At 41.3% G+C, this 18,369-nt stretch overlaps 1 protein-coding gene across 1 annotated transcript in view; it reads right to left on the reverse strand.

Moving 5' to 3' along the window:
• GABRB3 (gamma-aminobutyric acid type A receptor subunit beta3) overlaps positions 1-18,369 on the reverse strand; it is a 114,177-nt gene that overhangs the window by 27,076 nt on the left and 68,732 nt on the right. The window contains exons 4-5 of the mRNA XM_075093573.1: positions 8,429-8,649; positions 262-344 (exon numbers count right to left, since the gene is read on the reverse strand). Coding sequence (XP_074949674.1) covers positions 262-344; positions 8,429-8,649 — 304 coding nt within the window. The remainder of the gene's footprint in view (positions 1-261; positions 345-8,428; positions 8,650-18,369) is intronic.

Below are 18,369 nucleotides of genomic sequence, written 5' to 3' on the forward strand. Positions count from 1 at the left end.
GTCAAGTCAGGCTAGAGCAATAAAAGTCTTCATCCTGTCCTAAACCCATTTTTCTAGGATGTATCCATCCATCCATCCAGAAATGGATGACCCCTTATATTTTTTTAAAAAGTCAAATAAACAAACAAAAAATCCAAAGGTTGATAATTACATGATCCACATAATGTTTATAGACACTAGTGTAAATACTACACGGTTCTATAAAAGGAAAACTTCCTTGCATCTGAACAAGGTTTTACATGCATTTTCTTATGTACGTACAGCTTTCTATTTCCAGAGTACAGTTTTGTTCATCTAATGGGTATCTTCTCAAGTCCATCATACAAGCTGCAGTGGTTGTGATTCTGAAATACAAACATCAAATAGAGTTACTGTACAGCCAGTAATCCAGATTTTGTTGTTGTTTATTTCTCAAAGTGAGGACTCTCTGAAGAAGAGCTTACAATAATTGGGAATCTGGTCCATAGTTTTACATGGAGCAGCAGCTTAATACAACAGTGGTTTCACTGACTGCAGTGGAACAACTCACTGTGACTTGCCCTTATGCAACCAGTCCCTTTGGGGTTCAACGGGCCTATCCACATATGCAAATATTACACAAACATTTGCTGAGATAAAAAAATATGACTTTATAACAGAAAATTTGAAGCAAAAAAAGTCTGCTACAAATGTCAAAACGATTAGAGCTGTGTGAATAACTGATTCCTTGGTTTTGCGGCAGCTCTAGAAAAAAACCTGAAATGCTGAAACAATATCCTAAGTTCAGCAAAACACCCAATTTCACAGTTGAATATATTTCTCTAGTTTTCAAAAGTAACTTAGAGGATTTAGTAAGAAAGTTCTCTATTGAATTTTAAATTTTCTCCCCAAACAATAATATATTTTTGCTTCCCTATTTTCAATGCAGGCAATTTAGCACACTAAGGATTAATTTGCAAAACATTACATTATTGATGAATCTGCATTTTTAATCAAGCTCTTGCATATCAGGAGTGTCAAAAACGCACATGCACAACCAAAACAATTGTATTAACAGCTTCACACAGCATTGGCACTTTTTGATTAATAGATTTATATATTTGTACTAACTTTTAGACAGTTATAACCGTATGCTCATGATTAATTTTCAGTGTATTTCGGTGTTTTGCTGAATCACAGTCTTTATCAAGAATATGTACATTATTATGCGTAATTTTCTTTATAATGGCTTCATATAAATTTCACATTTAAATTTGCTTCTGGGACTGACTAGGTACATTCCTTACTGATCCTCTTCTGATATAGAATCACAGAAACATTAAGGCTGGAAAAGACCTCTAGGATCATCAAGTCCAACTGTCAACCCAACACTACCATGTCTCCTAAACCATGACCTGAGAGGCCATGTCTACACGGTTTTTGAACACCTCCAGGGATGGTGACTCCACCACCTCTCTGGGCAGACTCTTCCAATGCCTGACCACTCTTTCAGTAAAGACATTTTTCCTAATATCTAATCTAAACCTCCACTGACACAGCTTGAAGCCATTTCCTCTCATTCTATCACTTGTTACTTGGGAGAAGAGACCAACACCCACCTCGTTACAACCTCCTTTCAGGTAGTTGTAGAGAGCGATAAGGTCTCCCCTCAGCCTTCTCTTCTCCTGGCTAAACAACCCCAGCTCCCTCAGCAGCTCCTCATATGACCTGCTCTCCAGACCCTTCACCAGCTTCGTTGCCCTTCTCTGGACATGCTCCAGCAATTCGATGTCCCTCTTGTCCTGAGGGTCTCAAAACTGAACACAGTATTTGAGGTGCGGCCTCACCAGTGCCGAGTACTGGGGCACGATCACTGCCTTGCTCCTGCTGGCCACACTATTCCTTATACAAGCCAGGATCCTGTTGGCCTTCTTGGTCAACTGGGCACACTGCTGGCTCGTGTTCAGCCAGCTGTCAACCAACACCCCCAGGTCCCTCTCCACGGTGCAGCTTTCCAGCCACTCTTCCCCAAGCCTGTAGCATTGCACGGGGTTGTGGTGACCCAAGTGCAGGAGCCAGCACTTGGCCTTGTTAAACCTCATACAATTGGCCTCTGCCCATTGATCCAGCCTGTCCACGTTCCTCTGCACAGCCTTCCTACGCTTGAGCAGACCGACACTCCCACCCAATTTGGTGTCATCTGCAAACTTACTGAGGAGTGCAATCAGTCCCCTCATCCAGATCATTGATAAAGATATTATACAAGACCGGCCCCAACACTGAGCCCTGGGGAACTCCACTCATGAACAGCTGCCAACTCTATTTAGCTCCGTTCACCACAACTCTCTGGGCTCAACCATCCACCCAGTTTTTTACCCAGAAAAAAGTACACCCGTCCAAGCCATGAGCCACCAGGTTCTCTAGGAGGATGCTGTGGGAGACAGTGTCAAAGGCTTTACTAAAGTCCAGGTAGACAACATCCACAGCCTTTCCCTCATCCACGAGCTGGGTCACCTGGTCATAGAAAGGGATCAGGTTGGTCAGGCAGGACCTGCCTTTCATGAACCCATGCTGGCTGGGCCTGATCCCCTGATTGTCCTGCACATGTCTGGTGAATATAAAGAATATAAAGAAGAGATGGACCTTGTACAGTTAGTTCCTCCACAGATAATATTCTGGTGGTAATTCATGCTAATAATATGATAGAGGAAATGCCGTAAAAGTACCTCTAAAAGCTGGAACCCTCAATGTTAAGGTTTTGTCCATGTGTTTTCTCCATTTTGAAGCTTTCTCTTCAATCCCTTAACCTTCTGAAATTACAGTCGTCTAATCTGTAAAACTAGTTCAAAATTCAGGGGCAACATTTCAAGAGGAGAAAAGTAGTTAGGTGCCTTTCTTCAACTCTTTCACACTAAAAAACCTACTCTGTTGTTATTATGAATGCCCTATCCAACCTCCCAGAAAAGGAACAAAAGAATTCTTATCCTTAGCATATAGGTTATTTCAGATGGATAACCACATAATATCCAAAGGAAGGGATTAAGACCATTACAACTATCTCCTAGGACAATAGATGCCACCCTTCACTGACTGAGAATGTGCTTTTGCAGGAAAATACTATCATTTCTTTGCCAAAGGAGAGACAGTTGTATGACCACAAAGGCAATGGATGAGCTAGGAGAAGAAAAAGCTCAAGGATATGTTACTCAGCACATATTGTCACTTGTGTTCCTACCAGTAGCCAGTGAGAAAGTGATGCAGCTGATCTTTGTCCTTCCCAGCCTTATCCATGGCATGATCAAGTCTCTGCCACTGCTGTTCATTCTAGGTGTCCTCTGTTAGTTCCACGGCCTTTCAGGTACCAAGTATTGTATCACAGGAGGATAATTAGGTCAACCTTCCTTCAGCTGCATGCTGGGAGATGCTCTGCTTCCTCTGTTAACACATGTCCCAGTGGGCAGGAATAGGTTATAAACAGCAATTCCTCAGCTGCTCTGCAGTTTAGGGAGACATCTTCTCTGCAGTCAACATCTGCATGTGCCGTTCTGGACCCTCAAGCAAGGTGCTAGACATAGGGCTATTAATTATGGAGATGAATGTCTCCTCAATATGACAACTACCAGTAGCTATAGCTAAGCATAAAAAACTAGGACTAGCCTAGGGTCTTAGAGGAGATAACTTAAATCTGTGATCATTGATGAACATTTTAAATGACAAGGTCTTAGCAGTGATCAGCTCTACAAAGCCATACTGATGGCACAATCAAATGATCTTGCTCCTGAGTCAATTGGTAACTGTAATCAAAGTAAAACAAGCAGGCATACTTGGGCGCTGCTGTTGTGAGGTTTCTATCTCATGCTTCAGTACATTCACCTACCTAGCCTAGGGCTCATTTACGATTCTGCAGCAGAACCCACGTAAGCTTAGTTGATACAAGAGGGAGCGTCGTACCAGGATCTTAACTATTATGTTGTATAACTAGCCTTAAATGCCAACCATACAGAAAACATGCACTTACAAATGATTAATTTGACAGAATTATTAAAAATTATGCAGCTGGCAAGCTTGCATTCAACTTACTAATTGCTTTATGACTTTTTAAGGAATGTATTTTTATTTTGGCCTGTTCGCACACTGTAGGGATTCTGTGTCACAAGTTCCAGTCTGAGAAACTGCACATTCTTGCTTAAGCAACTTTTTATACTACAGCAAAATGTACGTTTTTAATTTCATAAATATCTACTAGAAAAGAAGATACAGCTAGATATAGATAGGCACTGATTTACCCCATTTACTCAAAATAAGTTGAGTGCTCAGAGGTCCCTCCTGAATGAACGTTCAAGCAACCAAATTTAACTTGCACAAATGCTCACAAAAAGCAAATGTTAATTGCTCAAGCTTGTGCATGCTCCCAAGAAAATCAGGTTTATTTTTTATGGGATGGGATGCTGTGTGACACAGCAGGACAGCAAGGTTTCAAGAACTCATCATCACAGCAGTGACAGAGAAACAATTACGAGCCAGACAAAGATAAAGCAGTACGCAGATACACATAAATTCTGGGTGAAAGGAATACACAAAGGAAGTATTTTTAATTGTTTAAAATTCCCTACTCCAGTTATGTGTCCTCTGAATATAGCTTCTTTCACCCTTCTCTGCTACTTAATTCCCAGGCTGACTGCCTCTGATTATATTGCAGTATTGTATAGGAACCCCACCTGTGACATGCTGGGAAGTGCTGCACAAACTGATGGATATTTTCTATTTTCTGTCCCCCCCCAGGTTTACAATATAAAGCAATATAAATATTTCTTATGTGTCTAGGTCACAGTCCTGATGGCTGATTTGATCTTCTGTCCTCATGTCAGCTGGGACAGAGTAAATTTTCTTCCTGGTAGCTGGTATGGTGCTGTGTATTGGACGTAGTATCAGAATAAAGTTGGTAACACACTGATGTTTTAGTTGTTGCTAAGTAGCACTTACACTGGTCAAGGACTTTTCCAGCTCCCCAGGCTCTGCCGGGTGCACAAGTAGCTGGAAGAGGACACAGCCGGGACAGCTGACCCCAACTGACCAAAGGGATATTCCATACCATATAACATCACGCTCAGCATATAAAGCTGGGGAAAGAAGAAGGAAGGGGGTGACGTTTGTCTTCCCAAGTAACCATTACGCGTGATGGAGCCGTGCTTTCCTGGAGACGGCTGAACACCTGCCTGCTGATGGGGAATAGTGAATTAATTCCTTGTTTTCCTTTGCTGGTGTGTGCAGGTTTTGCTTTACCTATTAAACCGCCTTTATCTCAACCCACAGGTTTCCTCACTTTCACTCTTTTGATTCTCTTCCCCATCCCACCGGGAAGGAGTGAGCAGCTGGTGGTGCTTAGTTGCCGGCTGGGGTTAAACCACAACATCCTCTTTTCATCCTGATACAGAAATAAATTCATCCAAAAAAGAACAAAAATAAGCGTGGCTGCCTTTTCTGACTGATTGCAACTAATCTTTTCACCTTGCAAACATCCATCACGTTTTATATACAAGTGACAACTACGTGAGTCCTTTCAGATAAAATACATATATTCCTCCATTCTATTTATTTATAACATTTAGCATTGTACTGCCAGAAAACAAGAAGTCTATATGTGGCAAACACACAAGTAGTTGGAAGGACACTATTTTTGATCCCCAGTCTATAATGCCATTATTTCATTTTTGGTGTATTATGAAAAAAAGCTGTTGTACCATCGTATGTCTTGTATATTGTTCTGAACAAGGTGGAACAAAGCCAGTATCGTGCCCAAATAAAAAAATTCCCCAGAAATGGGTTGAACTTCAAAAAGTTACTGTCCCATTCTCTCCCTCTCAAAGACTTTTCCTGTGGTAGCAAACTGCTTTCTCTGAAGTAGGAGAAGCCTTGAATAATATAAGGTCAAGTCTTTCAAAACAATGACAAAGTCTACATTGTTCAGGAGAGAACGCAGAGACAGCATGGCCCTGGGATCACTTTCGTTATACTTTTTTTGAGGAACTGCTTTGCTCTGTAAATATTCTATAATCAGTTGCAACCCTCCAAAATTTCCTCTATTATTCTCAGTGACCCTGTGTTTTGTGGCACATAAAACTTGAGGTTCTGATCTCAGCCCACAGGATGAATTACAGAATCACAGAATGGCAGGGGTTGGAAGGGACCTCTGGAGATCATCTTGTCCATCCCCCCCTGCTTGAGCAGGCACACCCAGAGCAGGGGGCACAGGAACACGTCCAGGCGGGTTTTGAATGTCTCCAGGGAAGGAGACTCCACACCCTCCCTGGGCAGCCTGTGCCACTGCGCTGGCACCCTCACAGGGAAGCAGTTTTTCCTCATATTCAGGTGGAACTTCCTGTGTTCCAACTTGTGCCCATTGCCCCTTGGCCTGTCGTTGGGCACTACTGAAAAGAGCCTAGTCCCATCGTCCTGACACCCACCCTTTAGGTATTTGTAAGTATTGCTGAGATCCCCCCTCAGCCTTCTCTTGTCCAGGCTGAACAAACCCAGGTCTCTCAGCCTTTCCTCTTAAGGGACATGCTCCAGCCCCCGATCATCTTGGTAGCTCTCTGCTGGACTTGCTCGAGCAGTTCCCTGTCCTTCTTAAACTGGGGGGCCCAAAACTGGACAGTGTACTCCAGATGTGGTCTCACTAGGGCAGAGTAGAGGGGGAGGATAACCTCTCTCAATCTGCTGGCCACACTCCTTTTAATGTCTCCAGACATTAAAATTATTGTCTCCAGATTGTGGCTCGAGGCCAATGCCATAGAGATGCTCTGAAGACACAAGAAGATAGGCTAGCAGTAGAGCAACATAAAGCTCAAGTCCTTAAATCTGTGGAGCTAAGGCTCAGCTATTTTCTTCCTTCTGATCACAATGCCCTATATTTTGCCAAGATTTAATTTCAGACGGTTATCCTTCATTAAGTAACTCATCTGCTTCACCCCATGGATATCTGACTTGGGATATTGCATGCTTTCAGAGGAAAGGGAATGGAAAGAAGTGTGCCACATGTGAGACACTGGTGAAATCCCTGCTAAGCAAATACTAGCAAGTGAAATGCAGTCTGCTTGTGGACATTTACATTTTGCAGAAGAGGAAGATAACTTACTAAAATATGCTGGTTTACGACAGATAATTCTCACCTGAATGACTCCAAATGTTTTTAGAGTGTGACAGAAAGACTTCTGTAGATTATGATCGCAGGAGTTCTAATCTCCAACACTTTTTTATTATATTGCTTGTGGGGATGGTTCTTGAGATAAAGGAAACAAAGATATCTTGCATAATTTTTTGACACTTAGCTACTTGTGGAAAGGATCCTAAACCTGCAGTGTTCCATTTTGGGTCAACAGCATGCGAGATGAAAGCCTCCTTTTGCTAAAAACAGTTAATTATAGAGATGACATTTCCTGAACATCCTAAACTTCTTTCAAGTTTCATAATAGGCTGAGGCTGTTTTTATTTGGCTAGAAAGATTCATCCAGTTGAAGTCCATACATGAGATGTAAAGGAATTAAAGAGTGAGAGGCCAAGACCCAAGTCAAGTAAAAAGTTCAACTGTTGATAAAAAACAGAAGCAGGTAAACAAGTCAGAACTGCACCATCTGCACCACTTTTCAGATATCTTTCATTTTTATATGAGGGACCATTTATCATGCACTACATATATACAGCAATCTTGAGTATTATTTATGCTTAAAAATAAAAGAAATTTCCGATGATGGAAATAGAACTTTCACTGGCAAAGACTTGTTTTGCTGGTACAGTTTAAACCACTGGAGCAAATACAGTAACCTGTCCAAGGAAAGCAACTTTTTGGTACCCATTAAGATGTTTGCTAGTGTAATTATGTTTATTAAGGGAAGGATTTTTCAGCATTCCTAACCATCAAAGCTATGACAGAAAACAAAAGAAAACACAGGTCCAGCCTAAAATACATAGAAAATAGGATAATGTAAGGTCACTTTGTGCTTCTGCTTTGAAACATAACACACTGCAGTGCTGATCCCTGTGTGAAGAAATCACTGAAGGTACGCATAGCCATCGTCTTGACTGTGGCTGACTATTCAACCAGGGCTGCTTGTGGCTTTTTCTTTATAGACTACAGACACATCAAGAGACAACATAAGCACCCACGTTCAATCTTACCGCCTGTATTTTCAACAAAATTTTCAGGTTTACAATTAATGTTTGCCTTTCTGCTTTCTATAGCCACCAGGCTTTCCAGATGTGGTAACTCTGCAGAAACAGATAAAACCTGACTGAAGGTGCTTCTGGCAAAATTAAGAAACATCGAGTGTGTCATTTGCTTTCTACAGGCATCTTTCAGAGTTACAGGGAAGGTTACATAATACACTACCCAATGTTTGCAATAAACTTGTACCAGGAAGCAAATACCAACAATACATAATGACAGCGATTAAATCATCACGGAAATACAGACCTGAGGCCGTAAAGCACTGTTCCGTCCGGGTGAAGGCGAATCATTCGATTCTTCACAGTAACACCATGCACAAATGATTTCTTGTCATTTAAGAAATAAGTGTCAGGCACCCAGAGTTGATCTGCCACTCGGTTATCAAGTGTGAGGTTGAGAGGTATGCCAGCATAAGCCAGCCTCTTATCTCTCCAGTACTGTTGAAAATACATAGTCAAAGTGTAATCCTGGTGATGAAAAAGAGAAGCACAACAGTCAATCATACTTGCCATAACTAGAATTTTTTTTCCCTATCACTAGCTTACTTTGTTGTTGGTTTATTTTAATTTTATATATATTTAAAAAAAGTTTAATAAAACCATTAAATATTCCTATTGCTTATTAAACAATTCTAATAATTCAAGTATCATTCTAGTCTAAAGGAGCATTTCAAATCTTAAGAAATTCAGCTATTATTAGTATGCTTTATCCTGCTCCTCCATTTCTTTCATTTAGTCCCTCTGACAACTACCTGAAATTATGATGTTTGTGGGACGATCAGTAAGGTAATAGGTAAATACTGCCATCTTCCCCATTTTTAAAACTGACAGATGAATGGAAAAATATTCACAGGATTTTGAATTTGTATGCAAAATTGTATCTGAAAAATAAGCTGCAAAGATGTTGTCTATCCATGTGCCTTTGTGTAAGACTGCATCTTGCAGTGACATAAAGATGTTCTCATTAACAGGCTACATAGGTACTTAGAAGAACAGTCAATTGCAGTAAAATCCTACTAAAGTCAATGTCTGATTTTCATAACTTTGTCAGTTAAGGTTCATGGTGTCTGCTAAGAGCTGTGATCACTAACATAAGAGCCTAAGCATGGAGATCTGGTTTAAAATTCTTTCATTGCAGAATTTGCTAAGAAAAAAAATGGGTGAACATCTGAAAATAATACTTTCTTATATATGGAAATTAATGCTTACAATTAAAGAAAACACTGCTTTTAGGTCTGATAATATTGCCATATTAACAATGAAAAAAATAAGATGGTAAGTGCAGGCCATTAAAAGTCTGATTTTCAAATTACAGGAGTGCTCTAAATGATAAAACTCTTTATGAAACTCTTCACAAAACGCTGAAAAATGTATGTGATCTCCAAACACATTTCAATATATAGCAGCAGGTGTGTAAGCCACAGGATACCTGCGTTTGCATCTGGTTCTACAAGCTGGCAATACAAAACCCCTCAGGCTTGCTGCTTGTTTGGGAAAAGAATGCTCAGGCTTTCTAAGTATGACTGTTGGGAATGGTCCATTCTTGTAATGGGTTTCATGTGGAGACAACCCAATTTCAGGCACTGATCCTGCCCTGCTTCCCTCAAGCCCTGCAGCCTTTCCTTGAAATCAAATGAAACTTGATCATGACTTCACACTCAGAGCCTTTGCATTTTTTATTCAGTGATTCATTCTCTTTAATGAGGGAGCCACTATAGCTTTAAGAAATCAATTTTAATTGCTTAGAAAAATAGATCATTATAGGTATCAAGCTGTTGCTATTTTAGGAAACTAATAGGAGACCTTTGAAAACAAAAGGGCCCGGTGATGGGAGAAAGGAGCCCGTGTGGAACTGCCTGGAAGGAAGCTCATTCTTCAAAACTCAAATCTGACATGACTGCTCAGGAGAACGTGCTCCGACCTTTTGCTCAGAAGCTTTCTTTGGTGGGACTAACCGTCCCTGCTCATCACTGAACAAGGTACATGCTACACTGGGTGCGCTTGCCTCACTCTCATTAGCACGTCAGGAAGACCACATCTCTCCTCATGTTTTCTGCCACCAATTTTCTGACACTGATTCATTAGAATGAATATCCTCTACCAGCTCCATTTTGCCTTAATTAAAGCTTGTTTCTATTAACGTTCAAAATTTGCTATGTGCTTGGCTTCTATGATGGTTCGCACATCAATGTCAGGAAATTGGGGATTATAAAAGCTGTGGACATGTGAGCAGTACACCAAAAGCTCACTATGCCTAAATGCACAGTATATGCACAAAATAATGCAAAACAGAAACAGACAGGGTGGCACTGCACAGCATTGAAAAAAGTGAGCTGGCTAGCCCTAAAATATAAGAGAAGCAGTACATCTGAGCAGAAGAGAGCTTTAGGCTAGGCTCCTTTTTCCTTTGGCTTGAGGTAAAATATATGTTAACAGCTAACAAATGGAGTAATTAACTAGCTAAGTAAAACTAATGTAACAACACAAGCAATAATAGTCTGTCATTTTATTTGCTTATTTAACTAAAATTTATACAGCAGGGAACAACAGAGTAAAAAGTTTACAAATTGCACACAGGAGCAGCAACATCCAGCAAACGTCAAGAACTTTCAGTGTCTTGATGGAAAGACAAACTTCTAAAAAACATCCTCTAAGGCACAAATTTCATTAGGGCTTTCTCAATTAACCTTCACTTCTTATTTTACCTACCTATACATCTGCTAATGTATATGACTGCATTTGCCTGTATTGAAAGCAATGATACTGTGAAAAGTTATTTTAAAAAAAGTACATTATTGCATGTAAAATATTAGTTCATTCCCAGTTCTTCACTAGGTGTCTACTAAGGAAAATGCTCATGCAGCATCTTCTGCAACGGCAATATACTATCCAGATGCCCTGACACATGTGCCTAACCCCATTCTCTGCACTTTGAACAACAGACATAGCAGAAATAGAGTGACCAAGAAAGCATGTGTGCTACCACACACCTTGAAGGATCACTGTATATTTGTGCTCTGTCAGCCTGACCTGATCTGAAGATAATGGGATAGAAAGAATGAATATGACCCATGTTTGTTCATCATCACACTTTTTCTGATAAGCTCAAAGCAAAAAGCAGCAGCAAACTCATATTAGAACTGCACTGAAACTGCTTGGTTGCGCAAGGACTGATAAAATGAGCAGGAAAGGCCGGTTCCTTAGGGCGGACCTACCTAAGTCACTGCCAGCAGAAACTAAGCTTATTAAAACCCATGAGGATGTCAGCTCTCATTCTTCGATTAGCTAATTTGCTAGGCTTTGCCCCATAAAGGAGGATTTCCCCTTTTCTATAATCCAGAGGAAAATAAAAAACGGTTTGAGTGTCGACTAGAAAAAATGCACTAGGTATTTCTCAGGTAAAATGAGAAAATGGACTTCTACCCCTGGGGTGAGTAGCCTACAGAGTTTGTTAAGGCCCACCTTCCTCCAGAGGAGCTTATGATGACTAGTTCCAATATAGAGGTCAAGAGGGTAGATGTCTGAAGCTAGAAGAGATCAATGCCACTACAGCTACTGTATTAGGGTGCTATTTTATATCAAAGATGACACAGATCTGCCAGCTTAAGAAATTCTAACCACTGCACAGAGCACGGACAATTTCCTCAGCATCAAAGGCCTCCATAAATCATCTTTTTTTCCCATACAATACCATGCCACATCCAAGGTCCCCCTTTCCACTCACCAGTTCGTCACACTAATAGACGCTTTAGGTTGAGAATGGTAACAAAATCACTCAAAGCCCTGACAGACAGACAAACACGAAGCTTCTGAATTACAGGAGAAATGTCCTCAGAACATAAAAGGCTGAACTGCACAGGCCACATGAGCTTTCTGTGATGTATTGAAAGACCATGGAACATCCTACAAGGATAAAGAACGGTGATGAGCATCCTTGACTTTCTAGAACTACAAAGATGCCACTAACATAAGGAAAGGCACACAGAAAGATGTGCTGGTGTTTTTTCAACAGTTTTCCCTGTGGGAAAAATTAAAAGTAAAAACTCAAATAGTAGATAATACTTGGGAAGGAATTTAGCTACAAAGGTAAAGAGGCCTCTATACAACTTAAACAGAGTGCAATATATCTGGATTCGTCATGTGTATTATCTGTGATTTCAAAACATCTTAAGCAAGAATTAGAGAGACTCACAATCTTATATGGTGCTAACTACGTACAAAGAAATTTTTAAGTGTTTTCTACATTATATTTGTCTCTTCACAGGCTGAACATACCATGTTCAAGCACAACTATGATTTAACTACAAAGCCACTTCAAACAGGCAGAATGTATTATAGTATGCTACTGTATAGAACCTAATGCACTGACTATAGAACTAATGAACGATAAATACTAATGTGCTGTAATCTTAAAAGCAAACAATAATTTGTTTTCTATTACAGGGTTTGTTATCTTTAATTTTTGTCTCCTGCCCTCAACAAAAAGGAAAGAAAATGTTTAAAATATAGTTTGTTCATCAAAATAAAATTAACCGCCATATAGCAGCAATAACGCTCTAAAATTGACTATCGCTGTTTACAGTCTTAGTGTGTTATGTATCAAGGATGTTAAAGTTTTCCATTAGCTGCAAAAATGTTGTGTTTCTTCAAAATGACTGCTAGATAGAACAGTATAATTAATAATTATGATGGAATACTGTTAATATGACAGCTAATAAAAAGATATTATTAACAAAAAATAAGTAAATACATTGAAAATTAATGGAAATATTGGAAAAAGTTATGCAGAGAAGAACTTTTCCACTGCTTGGGAGGACAGCCTTGTATCTACTTGTAATGCAGATTCCTGTCTTAGATTTGCATTTGGACATAAATACACAACCCGGTTTTCTTAACCAACAGACAAATGTGATTATTACCATTGGATTTTGAATTATTTATTTTTGATGAGCTAATAAAGTAAATACTCACTCAGTGGATAAACAGATGTGTTGAAAATCCATGCCTTAGTCTCCATATAACTTCAAGGTCCCTTCCCTCACCTTCCACATAATTTCAGAAATTAGCTATGGCTGCTGTACTATAAGAAGCTATTTCTGAAGCATTGATGATTGAGTTACACACTTCCCAACAAGCCCAGAGTGAGCTGCAAAGCCAAACTCATGAATCCTACACTTCGACAACATAGCTGTAAATTTGTCTCCCTACTATACACAGAAGAGACCTGAGAAATAGATTCATGAACAATTAATTCACATATAAGAATATAATAAAGACATATTCAGAAGGGCTAACCTTAGGAAGTCAGAATTTACCAGCAATACTGGTCAGTTGTGTGAGATGATCACTTCAAGATTTTTCTCAGCATTTAAAATTTTCTAAAAGCTTCAGCAACTTTCATTTAAAAAAAAAGTTTTATTAAAGAAAAGATTTATTAAAGAAAAACTTACACTGCATTTTACCTGTTGACATTTTGATTTGCCCAATGTCTAAACTATACATTACTTATTTAATTGTCAGTGAATGGAAAAAATCACCAGTCTATTCTTCTGTAAAGTATTTTACAAGAAAACTGCCTGATTAGAGCCTCTCTTGTGTTAGTTGTACTTCATGTGCAGCCTGAGTGAAGGAGATTTGTGCATGTACACAGACACACACGCATCCACCCTACCCCATCAAAGCACCTTCCTCTAATGTTTCTTGGTCTACCTGCTGTTATACTCAAGGTTCATCTCACCTATAAGATCCTGATCCAGGCATCTCTCTGGCACCACTCCAAAAACCCTATAATAATGACCAGTTGAAAACACGGCATGTTTTTTCCCAAACATGTGGCTAAAATAGTCTTCTGTTAAGAAAATGCAACGCCAAAGCAGCTCAGTTACACTGATTTCACTGTGACCCTCCATATATCCATGTTGTCTTGGTATCCTTTGTACCAAATTACCATGCTTTTTTCCCTCTTCTACTGAAACACATGAAGATGGTGTTACAAATAGATATAAGGAACCATTTGATACTACGAAACAAAGTTTTCCAAATAAATGTATGATTGCAGGGGTGTTTCATGCTCTATTGTGCCCTTTGGCACAAGAGTTTCCATCTCCACCACAACCACAGCGCCTTCTCCAAACAGCCTGTCCCCCACCGAGCATCTCTGGGTGCTCTGAGGAGGGTTGCCATACCAACCAGCACTCTGCTTTCTGCAGGCAAAGGGAGCACAGTTGACATAGCAACCGGCCAAAGCAGCTTCTCCCCAGCTTTTCGGGGACAGGTGGTGGTCACTGCAAAAGACGAGAAGCTTCTCAGCAGGAATGAAGGAAGCAGCCGAGCACCCTTGGTGGGTACTGTCCCATGGCACCTTCCCACCACAGCCACGGGGGCTTAGTCTTGGCTTTTCCCTTTATGTGTTCCTCTGCCCACAACAAACTGACAGGGATGTCTTCCTGCTCTTGGGGTGTTCTCTCATCCGAACATTAGTGGACACCAGCTGACAAGGAAGCAAATGCTTGGGCTGAGCTTTGGCATGCAAATACGGAGGGAGACAGAAGAAAGTAAGTTCCTGCAAATATTTCAGTTCAGGAACATAAGTCAAGACAGTAAGAAGCCAGTCTGGGCTGTTTAAGCCCTGACAGATGGGGGTGGGGGGGAGAATACTTAGATATTCCTTCTCTTATTGAGAGTATCACAGGTATTGCAACACCATAGGCTTCTCAGTAATCAGGAGTTTCTATTCCCAAAGGACGGATCAAAGAAAAACTAACATACACCTTTACACATCAAGGGTATCATAGTCTCTGATGTGGTGGCAGAAAGCTAGCTAAAACAAGTATGGTCCTTCACTACACCCCTGAAGATCTGCCCAAAGATTACATGGCAAATTGCAATCAAAATCTACTTGACAATGGACAGATACAACATAAGATTCAACATCTGATGGAGCCCTCCTAAGAAAGAGGAATAGAAATATAAATGTCAAATGTTTAGATGCTATACTGAAAACTCTAAAAGAGACCGCATCAGAAAAATGCCCACCAAATATCCTTAAAAAAAAATTATAAGAAAGAAAAATAATGCTAGGCTCAGTGAGACACTGAACTTGCTTCATGAAGTATAAATTTATTTATTTTAGAGCTGACAGGACCTCAAGAAAACAGGTACATTTAATTGCACTAATTGAAATCCTGCTAACAACCTACAGGGGAAAAAAAAAAATCAACCTTTATCAGCTGTCAGCTGGTTGCCACGATTGAGGCAGCTGACCTTAGAGAGATGGGAACTGACAACTAATGGATTGTGCCTCCTACACAGTAGCGGGATGTGCCACCAGTGAATTGGAGAAATGAGCTAGTGCCCTAAAATCTTAAAGCTATGGGTTTGTTTTTTTTTTCTGGTTATGCAATATGAACAGAGGCTAAAAATTTGGGATCTACCGGGCATCCATTTTAGGGAATGAAGGGTTTGTGATACTTCCACTTTGGTCTTTCCATAAATATATCAACTTATCTCTCTCTTTGGTATTACCTGAATTATCCATAAAAATCTGGAAGAAAAAAACAAAACTCAAGGAAAGCCCTATAAGTTGATATTATTTGTCATATTTGTTCAGGTCTTCCTGTTTCTTACACTATTGTATGCATAATTATTTTAGCGTCTGCAAGGTGTTTTAGAACAGCAGTGATGGAGGTAGTTAAAAGCCTCCATAGCTGGGCATACGCAGATGTGTTTTAAATACGTGACCATAAATGTACAGCTCCACTCCCCTCCTATTTGCTATGATTGAACATGAAAACTATCCAAAACAGTTTCCAGTAAACCTGGATTTCAGATTAAAAAGACTACAGTCTTTTTGACACCATAGAATTGTAAAAAGACCTTTCTAAAGACACTCCAGAACTTGTATAATATTTTTTAATCACTCCTTAGTTAATAAATAAAGCAAAACTATATTTTGGAACAGAGAGCTAAGGGCAACATGCCCTTGAATGAAAACTGAAATACATATCTGCTCCCATCCACACCTTTTGGTTAAAGAAAGGAATATTTACTCCACTGTGGGGAGAACTTTTTAAATTGTCTCCCCTCCAAACGTATTCATTTGCTGACTCTGGGAGCCAGCCAATCTCACTGGCAGTAGAGCAGCAAGGGATGATGCCCAAATTTCTACTCGTTGCCTGTTATTATCTGAACCACCAGATATTCTTACAGGAAATCCCATTCAAGACAGACGCCATGAACAAAATGCCCTTTGAGAAAGATAGTGAGAACGCACTGGCCATGCTTTTAAAATAAACAACTTGAAACATGATCTGTGTATTTTTCAATATTGCGGCACACACCATTTGGGTGTTCCAGGCCTGGAGGGCACCCCAGACCTTGCTGGCCCTGTCGAACCCCAGGAATCCCCCCTCCCTGCCCAAGTCCCAGGACCCCATGTCATCACCCCATGGTTCCCCCCACCCTGCCCAGGGCCCAGGACCCCACATCAGCCCCCCGGGGCCGTCAGCCCCTGCCTCAGTGATGCCGCGGCAGGGCCGGTCTCCAGCTCCCCACAGCCCTGCCCTGCCCAGCCACAGGCCCCGCCGAACCAGGCCCACCGCGGGCCCACGGCCTGGCCTGGCCCCAGCCCGGCCCCAGCCCCAGGGAGGTGCCCGATGGCGGGGCCGGGGCTGCCCCGGCGCCCCCCGGCTGCCCCGCGCCTGGCTGGGCCGGGATGGGCCCGGGCTGCCAGGCCCTGCCCTGGCCCACCATGGGGAACCTCTGCTACTACAGACACCATGACAGGATGTCCACAGCAGCTGTGGAATTTTATATGTAAATGGACAGTTCATTGGGACCAGATATTACATGTTCATTTTTGAGTAAGTAAATAAACTAGAAGAGATTTCTCTGCAATGGCAGAGAGTCAGAAAGGTGATCAGTGAACTGCCCTGTGCAGCCTATTCCCTTCCCTCCAGACATGTTACTTACACTGCCAGCTTCCCTCACTTCACCCTTCCACTCTATCAGAAATGCTAAATCCAACTTTACATCTTGCAGTAACATAATTGGAATGCACGCTAAGTCAAAAGGAAAACAATGTATTTGCTAAAAACTCATTACTGCGGGTAGGATAAACTCATCACGTGCCACAGCTATGCTCATAAAACTTGGTAAAGCGCAAAATAAATGGGTAAAAAAAGCCAAACACTGCATCCAAGAGGAAATATTACAAGCATATGAGATATTCAACCCACACACAAACCTCTTGCTGTGCAGAGACTTAGGAAAGACAAGGAAAAGAGTGTGTCCCCTGTTAGTGCCATTTAAAAAATTAGGCTATGAGTGATTTTAAAGGGAAATGTCTTGCTGAAGGAGAGTCTCCCCTCCTGCATGTGATCTGAACACCCTGCAAAAATCTGGTAAACAGTTTTGGAATCAGGGAATCACAATGTGCCACTGCATAAAGAAAGATGAGGGTTTCAAACTGCAATGTTGCCCAACTCCTGAAGCTACAAACAGGACAGTTTGAACAACTGACCTGAAATACTATTTAATCACAAATCAAAACTTCCAGTTTCGGTAGCCATATTTTTTGAAGAGGAGTTCTCTGATGACAGTGAGCACTCCCAGGGGTTTGTATCCTGCACTGGGTAATGTGTTGGCTACTTTCCCCTTCACGCAAACCTCATGAGGTTCAACGAGGCCAAGTGCAAGCTCCTGCACCTGGGTTGGGCAACCCCCAGTGTCAGGACAGGCTGGGGGATGAAGCGATTGAGAGCTGCCCTGCAGAGAAGGACTTGGAGGTACTGGTGGATGAAAAACTGGACATGAGCCAACTACGTGAGCTCAAAGCCTGGAAAGACAACCGTATCCTGGGCTGCATCAAAAGCACCGTGGCCAGCAGGTCAAGGGAGGTGATTCTGCCCCTCTACTCCGCTCTGGTGAGACCCTACCTGGAGTGCTGCGCTCAGCTCTGGAGCCCCCAGCATAAGACATGGACTTGCTCAAGCGGATCAAGATGATCAGGGGGCTGGAGCACCTCCCCTGTGAGGACAGGCTGAGAGAGCTGGGGTTGTTCAGCCTGGAGAAGGGAAGGCTCCAGGGAGATATTATTGCAGCCTTCCAGTACTTAAAGGGGGCTTACAAGAAAGATGGGGAGGGACTTTTGATCAGGGGCTGTAGTGATAGGACGAGGGGTAACGGTTT

Source organism: Phalacrocorax aristotelis, chromosome 1, assembly GCF_949628215.1.
Source record: "Phalacrocorax aristotelis chromosome 1, bGulAri2.1, whole genome shotgun sequence".
Classification (NCBI taxonomy): Eukaryota; Metazoa; Chordata; class Aves; order Suliformes; family Phalacrocoracidae; genus Phalacrocorax; species Phalacrocorax aristotelis.